Source organism: Felis catus, chromosome A2, assembly GCF_018350175.1.
Source record: "Felis catus isolate Fca126 chromosome A2, F.catus_Fca126_mat1.0, whole genome shotgun sequence".
Lineage (NCBI taxonomy): Eukaryota > Metazoa > Chordata > Mammalia > Carnivora > Felidae > Felis > Felis catus.
This window is the reverse complement of record NC_058369.1, coordinates 26,182,501-26,207,825: the sequence shown is the minus strand read 5'-3', so window position 1 is coordinate 26,207,825 and position 25,325 is coordinate 26,182,501. Positions and strand designations below refer to the sequence as shown.

The window sequence follows — 25,325 nt, the reverse complement described above, 5'->3', positions numbered from 1 at the left end:
TCTTCAGTTCCTCAGAGAAGTGAAAGTAGCAACAAGGAATCCAGTAATTCCTGTTATCTGCAGGCTTTATAAGTCAGCTGAGCCTGAAGCAGTGGCCTAGAGCTCGCACACCAGACACCGCTGCCCTCTCTCTGAAGCCAGAGGAACATCAGGATGCCTCAGCCACCCACCTTCCTCCTGCTTCTCCTCCTTTCCACCGGCAGTGCCCTGGCCCTGAGGCTCTGCTCCTTTAATGTGAGGTCCTTTGGGGAAGCCAAGAAGGAAAACAAGAATGCCATGGATGTCATCGTGAAGGTGAGACCTTTTCCTGTCGGAAAGAGCGCCGGACCCCCCTCGTGCCCTCTCTGATGCGTTCAGACTTTAAGAGACTCAGGAGATGTTCCACTCAAGTTAGTCGCTGGGGTGAAGGTAGCAGCCGCCTTGGCATTTTGTCACAATAATGGCAGCAGTAATTCCAGTAACCACATCACCTCTCTGGGCTTCATGTCATCATCTGAACGTGAGGGTAATGCCAGTACCTCCCTGTAGGACGGTTTTGGGGAATGCTTGAGTTGGCACGTGTGAAGCCCCTAAAACAGCATCTGGCTCCCGGTTACTGAACGCCCCTGTCAGGCACTGCAAATACGTGATTTCCTTTCATCACCCTTAAAAAGGAGGATTTTTATCCCCACGAAGAGATGAACAACAAAAGGTGAAGTGACCTCCTATAGGTGGTGGGTGGGTAGGTGGAGGGGAGCTGGGAGGCCAGCCCAGCCTGGTCTTTTTACCCATCAATGCAGCACAGATTTTTTTGCTAGCTCTTTTCTCTCTTCTTTTCTTTCTTTCTTTTTTTTCTCATTCTGTTTTGTTGCTTTTCATTTTTCTTTTTTCTTTTCTTTCTTTCTCTTTTTCTTTCTTTCTTTCTCTTTCTTTCTTTCTTACTCTCCTTCCTTTCTTTATTTCTTTCTTTCCTTCCTTCTCCCTCCCACCTTTCTTTCTTTCTTTCTTTCTTTCTTTCTTTCTTTCTCTCTACACCCCTCTCTTCTTCCTTCTTCACTGCCCACCCCATCAACCTTTTCCCAACTATCAATTCTTATCTTTCTCTCCACTTAGATAAGACTTCCCTTGCACAGGGCGCCTGGGTGGCTCAGTCAGTTAAGTGTCTGACTTTGGCTCAGGTCATGATCTCATGGTTTGTGGGTTCAAGCCCTCTGTCAGGCTCTGCACTGAGCCTGGAGCCTGCTTCGGATTCTGTGTCTCCCTCTCTCTCTGCCCCTCCCCTGCTTGTGTTCTCTCTCTCTTCCAAAAATAAATAAATAAACCATTAAAAAACTTACATATATATGTATATATATATGTGTGTGTACATATATATGTATACACACACACATATATATACATATATATGCATATATACATATATATACATACATACACACACACACACATATATATATATATATATGACTTCCCGTGGGTATTATGACCAATGTCTGGAGATGCTGCTCACATTTCTTTAGAGTTGCTTGACTCTCTTTACCCTACAGGTTAATTTATTTTTGATGATGCTGGGAGCTGAAACCTTTCCCAGGGCTCTGTCTGGGCATTATCACCTTAGAAACCCCTGGAGGCACCAGGGTATGGTGGGAACACCAGGAGCTCTGGGGTCAGATCCCACCAGGCAGCTGTATGAGCAAGCCTGGGAATTCCCTTCTCCTCGCTGAGCCCCTGGGCCTTTCTGAAAGTGGGCCTTACACAACCTGTAGCACCAGTTGGCCTAGAGAAATCAAGGTAGAGCCCATGAGTGGGCAGGTGATCTCACACAGAGCTGCCACTGTTGGCATTAATACACAAAGTGGATTAGAGCAAGGACTGGCATGCTCTGCTCTTACTTACATGGTCCTCTCCCTGGTTGGCCCTGCCCTTTCGACAGCATCCAACGCCCTCCAGAGATTGTTGTTCAGCCAGAAGAGCCATGCCAAGCCTGTGGGAGCCGAGACTCCCTGGCTCAACAGGAAACTTTGACATACGAGGAAACTATTTTCCCTGCTTCCTCACACAAGGGCTCGTGGAACCCGGGTACCGACTGTGTTCCCATTACCTTCCTCACTTATTCTATCCAGGCAATGTCATCAGAGTCTTAAGAGAACAAAAGACTATCTTTTGTTCCTTGGTGATTCCATTATTGGGGGCTTATACTCAGCACCTCCCCTGAGCGGCTGTGTCCTACAGGGCTGACGGATGGACAGCCCATCACACCAAACACCAATCATGTGAAAAGTCTTTGTCAAGGACTCCTTACTTTCCCCATTGTTGCAAGACCATCCTGTAATCAGAGGCCATCCCCAAATACCTCCAGAGCCATTGAGAGCACAAACAATAAAACCCAAACCCAGGCATTCAGGAAAGTAATATTTACAGGGCCTAATGTCTAAGTACCTACTATAGGCCAGGAATTTTATATCCTTTTTTTTTAATGTTTATGTTTATTCATTTATTTTTGAGAGAGAGACAGCACAATCAGGGGAGGGGCAGAGACAGAGGGAGACACAGAATCTGAAGCAGGCTCCAGGCTCTGAGCTGTCAGCACAGAGCCCAACGTGGGGCTTGAACCCATGAACCATGAGCTCATGACCTGAGCTGAAGTCAGATTCTTAACTGACTGAACCACCTAGGTATTCCCAGGAATGTTATATTCTTATTATGACATAGATGGCATTGCCCGCACTTTGTAATCCAGAAAACAGAGACTCAGAAAGAAGTGACTTACCCAGGATTCCATAGCTGTTAAGGGGAAGGATCAAGTCCAAACATAGGACCCAACCATATTCGTGGAGGTGTGTTTTCCTCTCTTCCATACTGGATTTATCACTTCAGAGACGAGCCCAGTTTCATCACGCTGTTGTCATTATGACCTTCATCAGGGAGGTTGGAGAGTGAGGGAGGCCTGCTGTCATCATCTTGGGTTTGCTGGCTGGCACCATGGGCAGTTTTCCAGATGCCAAACCCTGCCTGCTTCTGTCTGCTTCTTCAGTTTGTGTCCTTAAAGAGCGAAGTCTGTTCAGCCAACAAACACTCACTGAAGGTAGACCACGTGCCAGCTGCTCTGAGGCACGCACTGGGGATAAGATGGTGGACATGGGAGGCATTGTCTCCCACAGCACATGATAATTCGGATTTCAGGATTGCTTACTGTATGCTGGGTCCTTAACATACAGTATCCAAGTTCAGCCTCACAACCCTGCTGGTTGCATTTTGTAGACGAGACAACTGGAATTCAGAGAGGAGGAGTACATTGTCCTGGGCATCATGGAGCAAGTGAGCAAAAGAACAAGGGCTCGGACCCAGGCCTAACTGACCCTCTCTGGGCTCTTTCCCCACCATGCTGGTTGCTCCCTGTTCAGAGGCACAACAAAAGGTTTAATAGGCTTCTCTGGCCCCAGAGTGTTCATAGAGTTCTCCAGAGTGTCCCTTCCCTTCCCCCCAGCCCCACTAACCACACCACTTGCTGGGAGCCCCTCACTACTGGCCATGCTCAATCCCTACTCCCTCCCTCTGTGAACAGCAGCCTCAAGAAAATCTTGAGTTTCAGGTTTGGGAGGGCCTTCTGGGGGCCCTCATCTTTGGAGCCTCATTCTGAGGAGATGGAGCCCGGGGCGGGGGGAAGGGGGATCTATTTTTCCTGGCCTGAAATTGGTGCAGAGAAAACACGCATCAGTGGTGGATTTGAAAACTGAGGAAAATGCTCACAATGTCATGTGAGATTTAAAAAAAAAAAAAAAAAGACCCAAACCATGTAATAAATATTGCCACTGTTTGCTGAGCATCTTTTCTGTGCCAGGGACTAGACTGAATGTATTATTTCCATCACGTCCTTTAATCTCTATGGCAACCCCATAAGGAGGGTACTGTCCCAGTTTACAGATAAGGATTCTGGCGGTTCAAGGAACATTCGTGACTTGCTCAAGATCACACAGCTGGTGAGCGATAGAGTCAAGACATGAATCCAAGGCCATTTGATTCGATGCCTATATTTTCAACTAACGGGCTAGTTATTCTGATGCCATTTTGTAAATATGTATAAGTATAGAAATCACATGAGAAGTGTCTGAGTGGTGGCTTTACAGGTCATCAGGTGATTTTTTATAGTCTTCTACATTTTCCAAATTTTCTACAATAAGCAACATTATTTTTATAATTAGAAAATTATAACAAAATTATTGTTTTAAGTTTATTTATCTTGAGAGAGAGGAGTAAAGAGAGGGAGAGAATCCCAAGCAGGCTCTCTGCTGTCAGTAAAGTCTGATGCAGGGCTCAATCTCACAAACCTCAAGATCATAACCTGAGCCAAGATCAAGGAGATGTGGGGCTCCAGAGCATTTGTTATTGAGGCAAAAGGGTTGTAAACAGGGAATCTAAAAGCTCAACCCTTCAGGGGCGCCTGGGTGGCTCAGTTGTTTGAGTATCCAACTCTTGATTTCGGCTCAGGTCATGACCCCAGAGTTATGGGATCGGGCTCCAAGCTAGGCGTGGAGCCTGCTTGGGATTCTCTCTCTCTCCCCCCCTCTCTTTCCCTCACCCCCACTCAAGCACACACTTGTGCTCTCTCTCTCTCTCTCTCTCTCTCTCAGAAACAAAACAAAACAAAACGAAAAAATAAAAGCTCAACCCTTCTGCTCAGGAAAGGGAGTCTGAACTCTGGCCCATTTTTGTCCCTTGGCAATGGGTTACATTCAAAAGGGACCTTGGTCTCCGAGGAGGAGCAATCAGGGGATGTGGGGATCTCCTCCGTTGTTGAGCATAGTGGTCAAGCAGGGCTCTGCAGTGGATGATCCCATTATTCACATTCACAGAGTGTTCGCATTACTTAACTGCACTGAGGCAGAGTCCTCAATTATACTATGGGGATAACAAGACGGCCAACATCCAAGGACTATTATAAAAATTTAATGAGTTGATGACAAGAGCTAACACTTATAAAGCCAGGCACCACATGAGGCACTTTATGTAAGACAATTTATTTAACTTATGTTAAATAGACTCTCACCTGTCACTTTTTTTTTTTTTTTTTTTTTTTTTGGAGAAAGAGAGAGTGCAGGTGCAGGGGCGGGGCAGAGAGAGAGGGATAGAGAGCATTGCCGAGGGGGCCCTGGGGGGGCGGGGCAGAGAAAGAGAATCCCAAGCAGGCTCCATGCTTGGTGTGGAGTAGCTCGGTGTGAAGCTTGAAGCAGGGCTCAGTCCCATGAGCTGTGAGATCATGACCTGAGCCGAAATCAAGAGTCAGACACTTAACTGACTGAGCCACCCAGGTGCCCCTCATCTGTCATATCTTAATAAATATTGGCCATCATCTCCTCTCTCATAATTACTTTATCCTCAAGCAGTTTCCTTTTTTTAAATAATATATTTTTTTAAGTTTATTTATTTTTGAGACAGAGAGAGACAGAGCATGAACGGGGGAGGGGAAGAGAAAGAGGGAGACACAGAATCGGAAGCAGGCTCCAGGCTCTGAGCCATCAGCCCAGAGCCCGACGCTGGGCTCGAACTCAGGGACTGCGAGATCGTGACCTGAGCTCAAGTCGGACGCTTAACTGACTGAGCCACCCAGGCCCCCGCAGTTTCCTTTTTTAAATAACACTTTAATTTTTTAAAATTAGAAAGGTATCATTTTTTAAGTTAAAAAATTTTAATTTCTAACTTAATTTTATTCAGTTAAAAATGGTAATTATGGACTACTTTGAACATATAGAAGCATACAAAGAAGAAAATAAATATCAGCTGTTACCCTATCACTTGAAGATAAGAGCTATTGGCATTTAGGGTATTTTATGGGCATTTTTCTATGCAAAAATAAATACATAAAACTGCATCTGGGGGTGCCTGGGTGGCTCAGTTGGTTAAGCGTCCAACTTTAGCTCAGGTCATGATCTCATGGTTCGTGGTCTTGAACATGTGTTCACAGCTGTCAGCTGCGAGCCGGCTTCGGATTCTGTGTCTCCCTCTCTCTCTGCCCCTCTCCCGTTCACACTGTGTCTCTCTCTGTCTCTCAAAAATAAATAAATGTTAAAAAAAAAATTAAAAACTGCATCTGTTTTGCAGCATGGAGACTGCCCTATATCACTAGTTTTGTATTCTGCTTTTATATTGGAAGTATTTCACATGTTGTTAATATTCTTTCAAAACATGACTTTTAATGCCACATAATGTCCTATGCCATGTTTACAACATCTTTCATTTAATGCTTTTCTATTTGGGGATACTTAGGTTGTTTCCAAGTTTTTGTTGTGCTATTGCAATGCCTCTTCCTCTTTGATCTGTACAAGTAATAATAATAGCAATAATAATTTCGTGTGTGGCTCCAAATGCCTAGCACTGTTCTAAGGACCCATTTAATCCTCCAGCAACTTTGTGAGGGAATAACTGTCATCATTCCAATTTATAGATGAAGAAACTGAGGTGCAGAGAAGTAGTAGATATTTCTTTATAATACAAGACCTTCCTCAAAGGGGGAAAACTAGGCCAAAGAGTAAGTACATACTCCAAGACTTTTTTTTTTTAAATTTTTTTTAGCGTTTTATTTATTTTTGAGACAGAGAGAGACAGAGCATGAACAGGGGAGGGGCAGAGAGAGGGAGACACAGAATCTGAAACAGGCTCCAGGCTCTGAGCTGTCAGCACAGAGCCTGACGCGGGGCTCAAACTCACGGACCGTGAGATCATGACCTGAGCCGAAGTCGGCCGCTTAACCGACCGAGCCACCCAGGCGCCCCACTCCAAGACTTTTGATACATACTTTAAAGTGCCTTCCAGAAAGGTCTGACAGAGACCAGTGACTAAATCAGCAAGCTGGCTCGGTGGCAGGACCCAGCTCTCCCTGATGTTTTAACAGCATGGTAGGCTTTGTAGTCACAAGAACCCGAATTCAAATCCTGACTCTACCATCTATACTGGCTGTGTGACTTCAAACTTTCCACTCAAACACTCTGAGCCTGGTTTTCTCCTGAGGTTAGTGAGCCAATAATCATAGTTCTCTCACAGTGTTGGTGAGGCTTATGGTAGGCTCACAATAAATGTTAGCCCTTGTAGTTTTTATTATTATGATTTTGTTGCCAGGTGAACTGGGGAGACCCATATCCATTCTGGCACCTCTCACGTACTAACAGCTTAAGAAATATTTATTATTATTATTATTATTATGGTGATTATTCAAGCAAAAAAAAACAAGATATAGGACACGTGATCATAGGCTCTGGATTCAGATTGCCTAGATTTGCATTCTGCCTTGGCCATTTTCTAGCTGAGTGACTTTGGATAGTTTACTCGGTTTTCCTGGAGCCCCAGGCTCCTTATCTTTAAAACAGACATAACTAAAAAGAAATAAACATTAAAAGGTGCGGGGGGGGGGGGGGGGTGGCTCCCGGGTGGCTCAGTCAGTGGTGAGTTCGATCCCCACGTTGAGTGTAGAGATTACTTAAAAATAAATTATTTTTAATGTTTTATTTTATTTTTGAGACAGAGAGAGACAGAACATGAACAGGGGAGGGGCAGAGAGAGAGGGAGACACAGAATCAGAAGCAGGCTCCAGGCTCCGAGCTGTCAGCACAGAGCCCAACGCAGGGCTTGAACTCACGAACCGTGAGATCACAACCTGAGCCAAAGTTGGATGCTTAACCGACTGAGCCACCCAGGCACCCCTAAAAATAAAATTTTTAATCAAATAAAATAGACATCAAAATACGACCTGCCTCACAAAGTTCTTCACTTATTTCAGTGATGAAATTCATTACTTTAACAAAGCACCAATCCTATACCTAAAACATAGTAAGTGCCCAATAAAAGATTTTATTACTTGCAGTAAATGGCCTGAAACACCTGGGAATTCTGTCTTCACAGGTCATCAAACGCTGTGATATCATACTCCTGATGGAAATCAAGGACAGCAACAACATTATCTGTCCCATGCTGATGGACAGACTAAATGGGTAAAGACGGGGCTCCTGGATCCTCTGCAGACTCAAGGTCAACTTCAAGGACACCTGAAAAGCCTCAGGAATTGAACCAAGGGTGAAAGCCAGCACTCACCCTGACTACCAAGTCACATGACCAACACTGCCCACACTTCCAACTCCATTAGCCAAAGTCCTGAGAACTTTCAACCAGCTAGTTTTAATATAATAAAGTAAAATAGAGGGAACAGATGAGGAGCCAGGACAGAGAGAAACAAAAGAGACAAGGGGCTGAGCTTAGAACTACCGTTATAAAAAAAAGGTTGAGTGCAAATATGAAGTTATGGTATGTCCGCAGGCTGGAATATGATGTAGCCATTAAAAATCATGATCACTACAGAATAGCTTAGAGCTAAATATTCCAGCATAGAAAGATGGCTGCAGTATATTCAAAACAGCAGGTCCAGAACCGTAGGTAGAGTAGCCCATTTTAGTAATCACATTACAGTATACATGAATAAGCATGTGTTTGAGTTTGCATGAGCCTAGAGGAAAGACTGGAAGAATGTGCCCAAACCATTAATAGTGGTTACTTCTGGGCCAGGGAAGTGGGTGTGATTGGAGGGCCATTGTGGAGGCAGTCAGTGAAGAAATGCAGAATATTTACTTTTTATTTTATATATTTCTATATGATTTGAATAGCTTACAAAAAGTCTGATTTTACAACTTCAAAAAAAAAAAACCCAAAAGATAATGTCCTCAAATATTTTTAAATTACGTTGGATTATATTTGTGATTTATATTCTTTCTCAAAGAATAATCAGCAAACCCACCTACCTGAAAATCATCCCAATGTGAGTTAAAAAAGGCATATTCAAGGGGCACCGGGGTGGCTCGATTGGTTGGGCAACTGACTCTTGATTTCGGCTTAGACCATGATCTCCCGGTTTGTGAGTGTCAGCCCCGCATTGGGCTGTCACAGTGCAAAGCCTGCTTGGGAGTCTCTGACTCTCTCCCTCTCTCTCTGCCCCTCCTGTGCACTCTCTCTGTCTCCCAAAATAAATAAATAAACTTAAAATTTTTATTTTTTTAAATATGTTTTTAATGTTTATTCACTTTTTGAGAGACAGAGACAGAGTGCAAGCAGGGCACGGGCAGAGAGAGAGGGAGACACAGAATCCGAAGCAGGCTCCAAGCTCTGAGCTGTTAGCACAGAACCTGACATGGGGCTCGAACCTACGAACTGTGAGATCATGACTTGAACCGAAGTTGGACACTTAACCAACTGAGCCACCCAGGTGCCCCTGTTATTATTATTATTTTTTAAGTAAATGAATGGTCAATCCAGCCTCATTCAGCCTGGGAGGAAATCTTGGACACTCTCCTTCACACAGAGGGTCCCCTGGGCTGGTTCCCCCTTCTCCGGGGCTCATTTTCTCATCTGGAAATATGGAGTTGGGCTGAGCTTCTCCATTCAGCCTCAGCAGCTCTTCTCTTTCCAGATCTGATCTTTGATGATGGACAAGGGAGTTTAGTGCAAGGGTCAGGCGCCTACACTCAACTCAGACCACTTGTATTTGGATTTTGACTCTGCTATGACTTTGGGCAAGTTACTCACCCTCTTTGCACCTCATTTTCCCTGTGTATAAAACGGGACTGGTAATGGAACCCATCTTCCCGGAATGTGGTGCTGATTAAATCCTGCATATAAGTGGTTGGGCTGTGCCTGGTCTGTAGCAGTGACCAGTCAGGGCTGGTGGTGTCTATTACTAGTAAAAGGAAGCAAATTATGATGGCAAATGATGGTCCCGAGGGCCGCATGTAACAGCTGCCATCGGTGCCCTAACTACCTGCCAGGCATCCAGTTAATCAATTTACGTGTGCTATTTCATTCACTCCCACAACAGCTTTGTGGGGTGGGTACTATTACTGTTTCCCTTATAGCTGAGGGAACTGAGGAACAGAGAGAAGGGGCTTGCCCAAGTTCACCCAGCCAGTAAATTATGGAGCTTACCTTTGAACCTGGGTCATTTCTGACTCCAAAGCTGGTGCTCTATTCTGAACCTCCTGAGCTTTCCTTAGAGGGACTCTGGTCAGTTTTCAGAAGTACGAGGGGACAGGGGCTCTATGCCCCTCCCCACAGCCAGCCTGGATTGAGTCTTCCCACCCCAACTGGCCTCAGTTGTCCCAGGCCCCCTAGACCATGCCACTGACTCCAGGCAGAAGCAGGCCTGTTTGTCCCCTTATCCCTCGTAAGCCAACAGGAGCCTTAGTCACCTCACAGCTGAGTCACGTCAAGCATTTTGCAAACCCCAAATTTGGCAGGCTGGATTCAGAACAAGGCCAACTTTCCCAAACTGGAAGCCCAGTGGAATCCAACGTTCACATTCCTCAGGCCCCAGTAGCCAGACCTGCCTTAGAATATGTATCTAGTGGCACCTTGATGGTTCAGTTGGTGAAACGTCTGACTCTTGATTTCGGTTCAGGTCATGATCTCATGGTTCGTGGGATCAAGCCCCGAGTTGGGCTCTGCACTGACACTGAGGAGCCTGCTTAAGATTCTCTCTCTCTTTCTCTCTCTCTTAAGATAGATAAACTTAAAAAAAAAAAAAAGAATATGTACCTAAAGTCCTAGGAATTTCTGTAGGGCCTAGGTTGGGCCCTAAATGCTCCTTCTGCTACTAAACCTGAGAATATGCTATAGCTTAGACATGCCCTAGATCTTTCTGCGGGCAAATGGGTTAGACCGTGCCAGGCGCTGCTCAGGGTGAGTTATCGGCAGGTTTGGCAAACACATGGAAAGTCAAGTTTCCCTGGTGTAAATGAGGGATAGAGGTAATGGGACTTCACGTCTGTATCGCCAGCCCCCAGAACATAAACAATAGCTGGTCTGAAATCATAGTTCTAGGACTTGTGAGAAAATGCTTGAGGGTTTTCAGAGCAGGAGTGAATGTCCAATGAAAACGTTACTAGGAATTCTGCATATGATAAATGTTCAGCAGTAGTTCATGGACAGGGTGACCTGATAAGGTTTCCTCCACCAGGAAGTATGAGGTCAGCCCCAGCCATGAGCCAGAGTGAGATATGGAGCAGATTCTGGCCTGAAGCTTCTATGGTCTCAATAATGTCCCACAGGTGCAGGGCAAAGGGTGTGGATTTGGAGTATGTAGGATCTGAGTTCAAATCCCAGCTCTGCACCTGCAAACTATACAAGGTGGGTAACAACAGTACCCATATTCTAAGGGTAAGAGTTAATGGCTGTCAAGATCCTGGAAGATGTCACATTCCTAGTCAATGGTGGCCCTTCTTATTAGACCCCAAGGTTATGATGAACGGTAACCCTTCTCCATGATGCCATTGGTGATATGGATACAGAGTGAAGATAGGGGAACATGCAATAGGGGGATGTTTATTTTTTAAGATGCATAATGTAAAATCTCTACATTTTAGAAATTCAAGAAATTCAAGAAATTCAAGAAAAGGCACAATGTACAACTATGTGATTAGCTCTCGCCTTGGAAGAAATACATATAAAGAGCAGTATGCCTTTCTCTACAAGTGAGTATAGCCTATGCTTCCTGGAATGTGGCTCACTTATAAATGATGACTGTGAATTGAATCAAAATGCTTATCTTTTCTTCAAAACCAAATGTTGACCTCTAACCAGTTCTCAATATTGATCAAAATAATTGCTGTCAAATTGACTCTGAAGCAAAGCGTTACCTCTTCAAACTAAAGAGTACAAGCAGCTTCCTAACACCTAATTTGTTGGTTGAGTCAGTGACTGCCTGGTCAGGAGGGTCAGGAGTTCTTTATACTCCCTCATCAAGTCCTGGCCCAGGGATGGAAACCTGAGTTGCCCAGCATGGCTGTCTCTGAAACTTCAGAGTTTTGTCTTCTTCCTACAGTAATTTGTTCTAAGTCTGAACATTAACTTGTGGGTGCCCCAGATAAGTGGTACTGCTCAGATCTCCAGCTTTCAAAGGGTGGCCATGGAGAAGAGTAGATGGAGCCTTGTTCTCGGGTGAAAGATCCCTTGCAGGGCAAGAGCCTGCCTGGGGGGCTAATGAAGCCATGTCTCTGCTTCTTGAATGAAGACGTCAACTGACTCAGCTGAAAGTGCTTCCTATTTTTTCTCCCCTAGGGAAAAGCTACTGTCTGTGAAGAAACGCTACCTCTACCATGACTATCAGGCTGGAGACACAGATGTATTTTCCAGGGAACCCTTTGTGGTCTGGTTCCAGTCACCCTACACCGGTGAGACCCAAGGCACCAGTAGTGAATAACCTCCCTGTGATCCCATGAATGGACAATAGCCCCGGATGTGAGCTGGGGTCCCAGGGTTTACGCAGCATTGTTAGGGAGGCATCAGACTTGAGATGGCCATTGAGAACGTCTGATACTTGAGTGTTAGGGATGCAGCCTGGCTTCTCAGAATGCCAAGACCTCCTCCCTTAGAATGCACCTGAAGTCAGTGGTAACTCCACTCTTGTTGGAGCAGTTAGGCTGATGGAAATTATTTACTGCAATTCTTCAGTTGCAGTCAAGTATAGCTTCATTCTGAAAAATCGCAGTGGTGGCCAGCAGAAAGGAACCCCAAACTAAAGTCTCCCTCTGCCTCTAGTAATGACATGCAAAGTCCTCCAAGGGCTGGGTATAGAGGGGAAATCCAAATGATTGCTCCCTTAAATTTGACAACAACTACACTTATATAAGCCACTAACAAGTATTGATCCCTGATTAGTGCCAGGTTCCTGCAACTTTGCAACACCCTGCAGGTTAAGACCTAGGATTGTCTCCACTTTTACATTTGAAGAAGCCAAGGATCAAATAGGTGGAGTCACTTGTCCAAGGTCACCCAGCAGCTCTTGACATGAATGAACAGGGCTGTAACCCAAGCCACTATCTTGGGAGCACATACTCGTAACCACAGTGCATCTTGAAATGGAAAGTCAAGAATTAATTTGATTTGCAGATTGAAGCTATATAGAATCCAATATCTTTTCAGTACCTACTACGTGCTATGGTCTGTTCCAGGCACTGACCAAGGCAGACAAAGCCCCTGCCCTAGTGAAGTTATGTTGTAGTAGGCAAGACAGATAATGACCAAATAAATAAATGTATGTGAGCATGTACCCCCAAATTTATACTACACAAATATAAACACCCTGAACGACAAAGTTAACTATTCCCACCCTGGCTAATTAGTACTTCAGGAAAACCAACATGGAAGAAAGGTGGAGGAATTTCCAGTAGAAGAAGAGAAGGATCTGGGGGCTATTTAGGACAGAAATGCACGTCAGAGAGCATGTGTAATAGCTTCATCGTGCACACAATTCACACTTAGCTGACCAGAGCAGTGTTTGGAGAGCACCCTGCCCCCTGCCCCAAGTGATTATTTCTTCTCCGAGAGAGTCTTCAGCTACACACAGCTAAACATTGCTCACAAACCATGAGATCATGGCCTGAGCTGAGACCAAGAGTTGGACACTTAACCGACTGAGCCACCCAGGCGCCCTCCTGTTTGGAATTTTCTATCTTGTACAAGGAAACATTATGTCCCCTGTATTTGAGATTAAAGATAGAGTTAGCCATTCATCTATCTTTTTTCCCTTTTATTCATTTACTCATTCATTCATTCATGTATTCAATCAACAGACAGTTTTGAGCATCTCCCATGTGCCAGGTGCTGTGCTAGGTGCTGGAGCCAAGAGGGTGAGCAAGACAGAATTCAGGTTCCAGTGGGCCAAACTCAGAAGCACAAGTAATCTCAGGGCATGAAGGAAATAAAAGCAGGGTGCATTCCATAGTGGGGTGAGGGACCAACCCAATTTAGGTGACATTGGGTTGTGACCTGAAGAAGCCAGTCACAGAAGACTGGGGAAAGGGCCATTCTGAGGGGAGGTGCCAGTAAGCTCAGAGGTGGAAAGGAGTTGGGATGTGTAGGGAGACCAGAGAGAGGATGGGGGGTGGAGCGGAGGCCTGAGAAGAGTGAGAAATAAGGCTGGTGGGTAAGTGCAGGGTCCTGGAGACAGGCTGCAGGCTCTGAGTCCTGACTTTCCATTGTGTGACCTGAGCAGTGATTCCCAACAGCCCCTAGGTCCCGAGTAGGCCTGGGGACCCAGGCACAGGACAAGGGAAAGCCGGGGGAAGAGGCATTCAGAGCACAACAGCTCCATTGCCAGGTGGGCGAGGCTCAGTTCCAAGGCTCCCTCTGTCCCTCCCGGTGGGGGGAGGTTTTCAGATATTTCACAAAAGACCACTTTTTTAAATAATGTTTGGGGTTTTTTTTTCCTGATTACAAAAGAAGCATAAACTAACAAGCCTCCTTTTTTTTTTTAATTAGAAAAAACTTTTTTCTTTAGTACAAAAGCCAAACAGCCTTGACTTATTAGTTTTTAAAAAGTAGAGAATATAATTTTTCAAAAAATGAGAAAATAAAAACACCCACAATACCAGCAAGCAGTACTGTCTACTGGCTTTCTCTTAGCTCTGCAGGTGAGTGGGAGAAAAGAGGCTTTCATGTACTGAAAATGCCGGCCTAATCGTCCTAAGAACAGTCACATCTCAGCCACCGGCTGGACCCTCTAGAGATGAGGGGACCCAGACAATGCAGGCTGGGCCTTCTAGGGGGACAGTCTGTTTCCCTTCAGCAGTGTTCATGGAACCTTCCTCTGTTCAGGGAAGTGTGTGACCTCCGCCTCTTTCCTGTTCCTCAGTTGTCAAGGACTTCGTGATTGTCCCCCTGCACACCACCCCTGAGACCTCCGTTAAAGAGATTGATGAGCTGGCTGATGTCTACACGGATATGAAACATCGCTGGAAGGCGGAGGTGATGAACCTCTGTGTCTGTTGAATTCCTGTCTAGCAGAGGCAGAATGTGGTTCTGGGGAGGGATGAGGGACTCCCCAGGAGGGTGGGGGGTGGGGCAGGACCTGTGCAGACCCCCACTATTTTAGAGCTTCATTTTAGGCCTTACCTCTGCCTTAAATACCCTTCTTGCTAAATTTGCCTGGGTACTGTCCACGTGGGTCTCAGCAATTCGTACACTGCTCCCCTAATAATGGCTGCCCCAAATCACTGGGTGAATAGCTATTGCCAGGCCACACTGAGGCTGAACATGCACAGGTCGATTTAATCCTCCCAATAACCCCATGAAGTAACTACCTTTCTCATTCTCACTCTGCAATGAGAACAGTGAGACACAGAGGGATCAAGAGTCCTTCACTGCAGGTGATGACTCTCAAATTGGTTCATGAAAGGAAGAGCAATTTATTGATTTATGTGACTAAAATGTCCAGAAGTAGTTCGGGCATAGCTGGATCCAGGGTTCAGACAAGGTAATCAGGGCTTGGCTTGTCTGTTTCTTTCCATCTCTTTGCCTTCCTTTCCTCTGGGTGGGCTCCACCCTTGGGAAGGGAAGATGGCCACCAGCAGCTTCCAGACCCAGTGGTCTGAGACAGATTTTCTGTGTCACAACACAATAAGTTTCTCAGGATTGGGTCCCATTGGCCCTGACTGGGTCATTCATCCATCCCTGAACCAACCACTGCGATCAGCTCTGGTTAAGAAGCTCTGATTTGTTAAATCAGTGTGAGTTTCAGCCCAGTCTCACAGACTGGGGTGAAGGAGGAAAGTAGTTTCCCAAATAATCAAGGGTGCTATTCTCACAGAAAGGGAATACATCCACCATCCGTCTCGGCCTCATCTGGAAAACGGGGATGTCACCCGCTGTGGCTGTGAGGGCCTGTGAAAGCTCTTGGCAAATATGGAAGTGTTCCAGAGGGCTCTTCCTCATTCCTCTTTCCTCCTTTTGGGATGTGACTCCAGTGACCTCCCCTTCCCCCCTCCTCAGTTCCACTGTTCAAACTGCAAAATGAGTCAAGGAAAGTGTGGACACAGAGCTAGGACATGGAGAGCACCAGGTGTGTAATTCATTGCTTATTTGTAAAAAGCAAGACAAGAGAAAGACTCATTCATTCCTAAAATTCTGAATTCATTCATTCACACAACAAGAATTTACTGAGCATCCATTACATGTCAGGCACTAGGGAGACATCGGTGGCACAAGAGTGAACAAGAAGGCCATCTTGTGCTGAGGGCCCTTCAGTGAGACAGATCAGGATTTAATTCTTGACTTTACCACTTGAGCCCATAAGTTGAGTGGCCTAGAACTGGTCACTTTATTCCTCTATCCTGTTTCCCTTCTACCTTCTAGTGTTTATTGTGAGATTTAATTTAAACTTTATGAAACATTTAATGCTTGGCCTGACAGGCGGTACATGGTCAGCAAATCATGCCTATAACAATAGGAGCTGGTGGTCACTCGGGTTAAGGATGACATTCTGACCTCGGCCGCGCCCATCAATCTCAGGGAAAACCATGGTCTCTGAGGTGAAAATAAAATGTTTTGAAGAAAACTCTAAAGTCAGCAACAGCCCCAAACAACAGCACCAGCAAGGAAATCTGACGCTTCCTCTGGATTGAGGAATATTAAAATTCTGTTCCAAGAGCTCTGAAGGGAAAAACACTTCTAAGACAGGAGGTGCTGCTGGTGGCCTCGGGGCAGGGGTGGACAACTCACTCTGTCACCTCCTTCCTTTCAGGCTCTTCCTACTTCCTCAGTAGACAGAATTTCCACAGGAGTGAGTTCCCAACTTCCAAACAATAGGACAGAAAAGCAGGGTGCCAAAGGTGTCAAATTAGCCACCCAAATTCATCTGTCCTTCTCGGAAACAAAAGGCGTTGATACATCCATATGTTTATTCTCTACAGTAGTTTGAGCCAGAGAGATTTGAGGGAGATAAATGAGCTGGATTCTTTGATCCCCACCTAACTCCGCAAGCTGAATTAGAGGGACACAGTGACTAAGAACAGGAGGGAAGGGCCACAGCAAACATCCTCCTTCCCAGTGAGAACACCTTCCCTTGTATGTTCTCCCCTGACAAATACTCATCAAAACTGTGACTCAGTTTTAAACTCTAAAAAAAAAAAAAAAAGAAAGAAAAAGACCTTATATTACTTTGCCAAGTGCAGCCAAAGACTGGGTGACTTAAACAACAGAAATGTATACCCTCACAGCCCTAGAAGCTGGATGTCTAAGGTCAAGGTGTCAACAGGGTTGGTTTCTCCTGAGGCTTCTGTCCACGGTCTTCCGTCCATGTCTCTCTGTGTCCCAATCTCTTTTTATGAGGACACCGGCCATATTGGATTAGGGGCCAGCCCTATAACCTCATTTTACCTTAGTCACCTCTTTGAAGGCCTTTCTCCAGATACAGTCACATTCTAAGGTATCGTGTGTTAGGACTTCAACATACGAATTTGTAGGGGTGGGGGGAGGGCACAATTTAGCCATAACAGACCCCGTTGTTTGATGAGTATGGGAGGTGGGGCCATTGCTAGCAGTTCTGAGCAAAAGCATTGGCAATAATACATACAAGGTGACGGTTCCAAATAATATCTTTCAGAATTTCATTTTCATGGGTGACTTCAACGCCGGCTGTAGCTATGTGCCCAAGAAGGCCTGGAAGAACATCCGCTTGAGGACTGACCCCGGGTTTGTTTGGCTGATAGGGGACCAAGAGGACACCACAGTCAAGGAGAGCACCAACTGTGCATATGACAGGTAGGAGGCACCTGCCTGACTCCAGCCAGCCCATCCAGTGCTTGGTATGCATCAGGAAAGGTGCCTTGCTCTGGGCGGAGGAAGAACCTGGCTTGCAGCGCTGAGTCAATTAGACTTCAGGCCCGGCCATTGGGTACTTGTGCAGTGTGCAAATGCATGGCCGTGTCCGGGAGCCCTGAGCATTGCAACTTAACTGTGGCTAGTGCAGGCTTTGATGTCAGACAGGTCTGGATTCAAATCCTGCCTCTACCATTTCATGTATCTGAGCATATGTCTGTGTCTTTGCTTCCTCATCTGTAAAATGGAGATTGTAGTCATGCCTCATTCATGGAGCCACAATGAGGATTAGATGAAGTAGTATATGTCTTCTCACACAATGCCTGGCATATGGTAAGCGTTCCATACATTCACCGGCTGTTAATTATTTCATCACAAAGACATACCACAATGCATTCACTCAAATCCCCTGTCATTGGGCTTAGGTTATTACCAAGAGTTTCCTGGGAGAAGCACTGCTGAAGTGAACATTCTATACATGTACTTTGTGCATATATTTATGAATTCCTCAGGGTAAAACTAAAAATGAGACGAGTAAGTAAAAAGGTATTTACTTTTTTTTTTTTTTTTTTTTGAGAGAGAGGGTACAAGTGAGAGAGGGAGAGGGAGAGGGAGAGAGAGAGAGAGAGAAGCAGGGCTCACCTGGAGCGAGGCTCAAACTTATGAGCTGTGAGATCATGAGTCAAAGTCAGAGGCTTAACCGACTGAGTCACCCAGGCACCCAGGGTACTTACTTTTTTAAAACTTTTGCTACAGGGGTGCCTGGGTGGCTCAGTCAGTTAACCCTCTGACTTTGGTTCAGGTCATGATCTCACAGGTTCGTGGGTTCAGGTCATGATCTCACAGTTTGTGGGTTCGAGCCCCGCATCAGGCTCTGTACTAACAGCTCGGAGCCTGGAGCCTGCTTCAGATTCTGTCTCTGTCTTTTCTCTGCCCCTCCCCTGCTTGTGCTCAGTCTCTCAAAAATAAATAAAATGTTAAAAAAGAAATTAAAAAAAACCTTTTGTTACATATTCCTAAATGCAAACACATACCTGTAAATAATAGCATTCTCGGGGCTCCCAGTTGGCTCAGTGAGTAGAGCACGCGGCTCTTGATCCCGGGGTGTGAGTTCAAGCCCCATACTGGGTGTAGAGATTGAATAAAAAAAAAAAAGTAAATAACATTCTCTCACAGTTGTAACATCTCCCTGGGGAATTTCAATCAGCTCTCACTTTTGTTTCTTAAACTGAGAGGTGGGGGAGGCGCTTGAATTGTGTGCATGTTCATGATCTCCCCTCCCACAGCAGAGACCGCAGGCTGGGAAATCCGCTGTGACCGCAGTTCCCAGAGCTCAGCCTGCCTCCGAGGAAGCAGGAGACGGCTTCTGCCAGAAGACAGCTGTTCTCACTTCTCTAGTTTTGAGGTCTGGCTTTCATTTCCATCCATGACCTCCTTTGTTCCTCTCGGAGCTTTCAGGGCTGGTGTGTCCTTTGCAGAAGTCACTGCTCCAGCTCTCAAGAGTGGAAACAGCCCTAGCACTGGGGAAAGCGGAATCAAGGCAGGAGGGTTACAAGAGGCCGAGCTCGCAGGTGCCTGCCTCCTCTCTCTCACTTTGACCAGTTGCCAACAAAGCTGGTTGGAGTAGGCCACTCACCCGCCAGCCTGTTCACCCACCAGCCTGTTCACCCACCTGCCTACTCACATGCAGTTGTGCATTGACCGTGGGCAGGTCAAGAACCTTCTGCACCCCTGACCAACGAGAGGGAGGTGATTGAAAATAATGAAGCAGAGAACAGTGAATCACAGGGAAAGATGTTCATGGAAGATTGGGTGGGGTGGGGGAACAGGTTAAAAAAAGATGTTTACTGAAAGAACCTCAGTTTTATACACATATATGCCAAAGAATGGCAGGGTTACATGTGCTTTTTTTTTTTAATTTCTCATTTTGCCGCTCTGAATTTTCTATGTTTTCCGTACAAGCATATATCTTTTGGGGTTTTTTAAAAAGGCATATAAATTTCTAACAAGGAGAGTAAAATGAAATGGTCTCAATTCCAGTCTTCGTTCCGTGTTCAGATGTTTATTGAACACCTCCCATGAGCTGTGCTCTGCTGCTGGACACAAAAGATGTCAAGAGCTGGCCTGTGCCACACCTCGGGAAAGACTTCAATGGCCTGCACACATATGTAGGAGTCAGAAACGGGGGTCTTAACGATGTTGCTCTCTACTCTCTGGGTCTGAAGGATGGCTCTAAGAAATCTCCAGCCGAAGGTGAAGAGTTCACTTGGGGACTGAATTCAAAGTTAACCCCGGTGGTATGGTAGCAAACACAGGAAACCAAGTCACAGGTTGGAATCAGGGAAAGCTTGGTGGAGAGGCATGAACTGGCAGTTTGACTCACCTTGTCCTTGTTCAGTCAGGAGCCATGCAGACCCCAACTCATCACTCCACCTGGGATACATTAGAGTCCATGTTTCCCAGACTCATTTAGCTACCGTGTTCCCGGTGTTTGTTATCACCGCAAAGCAACCATACTATGGTTTTTGTCTGTATTTGTCTTTAAGTCCATTCATTTCTAATGAAATAAATTAACTTTTAAAGGAAATTTCATGTTAAGGTGAGAAACAATATCCTCTGTCGTAAATTGAAAATAGCTAAAAATAAGCCCTGTGAAAATCAAACCATGTTAAATTCTGCCTTAGTTCTCTCGCTTGCAAAATGCTTGGTGACTCCAGGCTGCTCAGTCTTGGTCAAAATGGGAGCTTAGGGGGTTATTAAAGATAAGCCAGTACCTTTCTCTATAGTCAAATCAAGAAAAGTGAAAAATAACTGTGAAGGGAGAAATATTCTCACTATGCAAGTCATCGGTACGTGGTGTGGTGTCCACGTATCATTTATAATCTTCTCCTCCACCATCAGGGCTAACTGTCCACACAGGGAAACATTGTTTTGGAGCCCATGGGGCCACGGCAGGGCTTGGTCCCATTTCCCAGTCTGAGGCATTGTCCTAAGGGTCACCAGGTCTGCACTTTGAACATCACTCGGAAGAGCCAGGCTGCTCAGTCCATTCCAGACGTCAAACAGGAAATTTGGTTGGTCTCAGAAATCAACAAGGTGGATTAATGTGACTGTCTTCCCTCCCCTTCTCCAGGATCGTGCTTCGAGGACAAGAGATCATCAGCTTTGTTGTTCACGGATCAAACAGAACCTTTGACTTCCAGAAAGCTTATGGGTTGACCAAAGAGGAGGTACAGCTGCCATCTTGTCTTTCTGTGCCACTGTCCTGGGAAGATGAGTTGGTGTCACCCTTTGAGGCCACCACTGGAGACACAACACTGGGCCATTGGACCTTGAGTCTCAAAGCCCATGATTCTGTGACTTGAAGACCTGTCTCAATTTCTGATTGAGCTGGTCCAGGGATGATGCTCACCAGTGTGTGTTCTGTTGGGTGACTTTAGGCCTTTTGTCTTCCCACTTTGAACCTGAATTTGTTCAGCACTAAGATGAGAGTCTCCTAATCCCCAAATTTATCTCCTTTTTCTCTTTATAGGCCTTGGATGTCAGCGACCACTTTCCAGTTGAATTTAAACTACAATCTTCAAGGGTCTTCGCCACCAACAAAAAATCTATCTCTCCAAGGAAGAAAAAGACCCGTCGCTCCTAGATACAAGAATTTCATTTTATTAACCATTTCTTGCTTCTAAATAAAACAGCTTTAACAGGTATGAACTTCTGCCTGCACTCAGGAAACAAGTCTGGTCCAACTGCTTTCATTTTTCAACTTGAATTTAATCTGACTTGAGTCAAATTGGGAGGACAGTCTTCTCTTACCCTTCTTGGGCTCCTTCCTCCCCTGACTTACCTAAAAGGAAACTGGGGGATTTTGCAGTCCAAAAGGACAGGCTTCACGTCCTGAGAAAGGCCAAGGCCCCAACTGTACCCTAGGATTTGGGCAATTATCTGTTTGAGGAATCTGTCCCCTCCCGTTCGAGGTCAGGATGGTGATCGTGTCTCACGGGGATGAAGAATGAAGGCCATCCCACCTGGCCTCCCTGCCTCCAAATTGTCCTCCAACTCAGCAAGCCCAGTAACCACCAGTGCCATCCTTTGAAATTCCATTCTGACCACAGCCCACTTGCATTCCCAGCCTTGCTTCAATACCCTGCGGGGGCTCCCACCACCATCTGGAAAGAGCCCAGAGTTTTTGGATGCCCACAAGGGTTTGTATTTTCTGGCGTAACACGTCAGCCTCACCTTCATCCCATCTTGCACTCTGTACCCAGCAGGACTGCCCCTTCCCTGCATGGCCCCAAGCCTCCCTCCTCCTGGGCTTTGAGTAGGCCAGTTGGCTGGCAGAGGCTCAGGGTTTTGTTATCATTCTGCAACCAAAGAGTTACAGAGGAGTCCTGCCAGCACCATTTTGCCTGTATCCATGGTGACCATTCTTGTTTGTTTCACTTCGCTTTCCCTTACATTGCTTCTTTTGTTCAAGTGGTACCTGAACAAGGCTAAATATACGAGCAGTACCAAAGAATAAGCAGAGACCAGAAATGCTGCCCCGGGACCTCACCCACTCGTTTCCTGTCTCAGAAGCAACCCCTCTTACCAGTTTATGCATCCTTCCAAGAGACTCTATGCATAAATAAGCACCATATGTAACCTTGAAACATAGAGTATATTATGCATGGTCCTACTTCTCGCTGATTTTCCTTAATATATCAGAGACGATGTGACTTTTGATATAAGAAAAAGAGACCATAAGCCTGAGTTTTGAAATTTGGTTGCATCTGACTGACGGAATTAAATCAAAAGTGTTCTGCTTACATGGGAAAACCATTTTCCCCCAAATTTCGTTGGAATGGGGGGGGGGGAAGGTGGTAAGGTTATAAAGTTCCTGTCACCTCCTCTTGTGAGCAGGGCTCACTGACCCAGGAAGACATCCAATTTCCAAGGTCCCAAATGGTCAAGCAGGCAATTCCCAAATGAGCTTACTCTGGAGGAGATGATGATCCTTTCATTCCAGAGGCCAGCGGCATGGCTGGGACAAGAGCCCTGTGCTCGGTGGGGGAGGCAGGGGAAGGTGGACCAGACCAACCACTGTCCTGTCCACTGCTCCGGCTGGTCCTTCCCACCCTGTGACCTCGTTTGTGACAGGACATCCTTCGGTCTCTGCATTGTAGCAGCTTACTGGAGCCACGGGCACCTGCTGGCTCTGGGGCCACTCTGCCCGGCAAGAGGAGGCAGAGTGGGGCTTCTTACTGGTCACAACTTAACAGGGCCACAGACATGCTCCCATCCCTTTGGGTCACCTGGCCTGACTGGGGCAAGGAACTCGTGTGCCTTTTAGGGGAAGGAAGGCACACCTTGGTGGTACACAACCTCTCAGCTTTGGCTTTATCCAGAGGGTTCGAAACTGGTGTGTCCCAGAATCCCAGGGGACCTGTCGCCATGCTGATGCCTAGGCTCCAGGCCCCCAGAGGCTGTCTCAGAAGGTCTGGGGTGGGGCCCAAAAGCCTGCATTTTTGAGAGGCTCCCAGAAGACCTGAGGATAAGACTTTTCTTTCATTAGTTATTGAGAAACCAGATCTTAAACTCACCCTCCTGGCCCTGCTTAGTGAGAAGAGGGTAACATGAGGAGGGGATAGGCTCACTTTGGAGCCATAATCTGTACCACCTACGAGCTCTGGGATGCTGCGCAGGCCACTTGCCTTCAGTCCCCTGATGTGATCAACCTCAGAGGTGAAGTTTCAGTAAGATAATGAATGTAAAACACTGAATACGTGCCTCACACTTAGCAAGCCCTTGACAAGTGGAGGCTATATTTTTATTAGCAGGACTTGCTCCGTCAAAGGGTGGCTCACTTTAAGTCTTTGGGTACATATGTCTCTCATTTAATTACTTTGAATTTTTGCTATACGAGGAATCAGACCAAGGTTCCATTTCTTTATCTTTGATCACAAACAGTATTTCAGCAAGTGAGTCTTGAGAAATTGAGATGCCCCTCTTCCATTCCTGTTATTTTCTCTTTCTTATCAACATCCCCTTCCTGCCTCAAACACAGCAGCATTTCTTTCATGCTCTTCATCCTGTCTCTGTGGGCTGGGGGCCAGAGGGTGGAGGGAGTTTCTCCAGTTCAGCAGCCCTGGCTCATATCTTTCCCTTGGGCTGGAGAAGGCAAGTATAAGGACAGTTGTCAAACCAGGAAAATAAAAGGAGACAGAGTTTTTGTGCCATTAATTAAACTCAGAGGGCACTACTGTGCCATCTTGGAGAAGAAGGCAATAGTCTTCACATAATTATCCTTAAAAGAAAATATTTTTTGCACCAAAAGTAGTAGACATTGGGTAGTAGGATTGTTGTAATTTTTCTTTTAGAAACACTTCCAGATGGAAACACCTAACTTACAAAGTTAGGGAGCGATTTTTGCTGGTACAAATCGGGGATTAAAAAATTGACAGGGCTTCCTAGTGCATTCACGTTTCTCAAACAATGTTTGAAGGATATAAAATGGGATGGCACCAGGGATACAAGAACTAAAATTCAGCTAAAGAGGGGCACCTGGGTGGGTGGCTCAATCAGTTAAGAGTCCGACTTGATTTCTGCTCAGGTCATGATCTCATGGTTGGTAAGATGGAGCCTTGCATCAGGCTCTGTGCTGACAGTGCAGAACCTGCTTGGGATTCTCTCTCTCCCTCTCTCTCTGCCCCTCCCCTGCTCACACTGGCACACTCTGTCAATAGAAATAAACATTTGAAAAAAAGGTAAAAAAAAAAATCAGCTAAAGAAAGGTAAACCTCACCGCGTTGCTTGAATTTGCCCTCCACCCTCCTGCCCCAGACCTTTATACATGTTTCTCAGCCTAAAGCTCCCCTCCCCTCTTTGTCCCTCTTCCCTGCAAACACAATGTCCCTGTCTCCATAGGCCTAAGGCTTTCATAGCCTTCAAATCTCCATGCAAATCTCCTTTCTCTAAGATGAATGCTGCAGACACACACACACACGCACACACACACTTTTCCCAAGTTATCTGCTCATGAGGTAGGAACATGGGCTTGCAATTATTCTCCAGCTGGCCCAGATTCCAGCTGATTGGTACAAGTCCATGTTCCTATTTCATGAGTTCACCAATGGCAGGAGAAAAATCTATGTTTATCATTTGCAAAAACTCCTTCTGCTGATACACTCTTCTCTAGGAAACTCTTAAACTTCCCCCATCAAATATCCTGAAGTTTCGTTTTATTTTTTTGACATATTTTGAGATATTAAAATTTTTTTAATGTTTATTTATTTTTGAGAGAGACAGAGACAGAACGCAAGTGGGTTAGGGGCAGAGAGAGAGAGAGAGAGAGAGAGAGACACACAGAATCCAAAGCAGGCTCCAGGCCCAGAGCTGTCAGCACAGAGCCCGACGTGGGGCTCCAATTCAAGAGCTGTGAGATCATAACCTGAGCCGAAGTCAGACGCCCAACCGACTGAGCCACCCAGGCACCCCTGAGATATTTTAATAGTTTCATGGAGGTTAGAAAATATCCTTGGGGCACCTGGGTGGTTTAGTCAGTTAAGAGTCCGATTTTGGCTTGGGTCATGATCTCATGGCTCATGGGTTCAAGCCCCACATTGGACTCTGTGCTGACAGCTCAGAGCCTGGAGTCTGCTTCAGATTCTGGGTCTCCCTCTCTCCCTGACCCTCCCCTGCTTGCTTTCTCTCTTTCTCTCAAAAATAAATAAACATCAAAA

General features: G+C 45.8%; 1 protein-coding gene across 1 annotated transcript; it reads left to right on the top strand.

Annotated features, from left to right (window-relative positions):
* DNASE1L3 (deoxyribonuclease 1 like 3) lies at positions 1–21,339 on the top strand. Its single transcript, XM_006928890.4, has 8 exons — positions 1–294; positions 7,873–7,961; positions 11,376–11,483; positions 12,070–12,182; positions 14,645–14,757; positions 17,393–17,550; positions 20,741–20,837; positions 21,140–21,339. The coding sequence occupies exons 1-8, from the start codon at positions 154–156 to the stop codon at positions 21,251–21,253; spliced, it is 933 nt and encodes a 310-aa protein (XP_006928952.2). The 5' UTR covers positions 1–153; the 3' UTR covers positions 21,254–21,339.
* Positions 21,340–25,325: the final 3,986 nt, after the last annotated feature.

Bases quoted from the DNA above. Each gene is read 5' to 3' on its own strand.
- DNASE1L3 (XM_006928890.4), top strand. From the start codon at position 154: ATGCCTCAGCCACCCACCTTCCTCCTGCTTCTCCTCCTTTCCACCGGC. The intron at 295-7,872 runs GTGAGACCTTTT...CTGTCTTCACAG, and splicing joins CCATGGATGTCATCGTGAAG to GTCATCAAACGCTGTGATAT. The intron at 20,838-21,139 runs GTACAGCTGCCA...TTCTCTTTATAG, and splicing joins ATGGGTTGACCAAAGAGGAG to GCCTTGGATGTCAGCGACCA.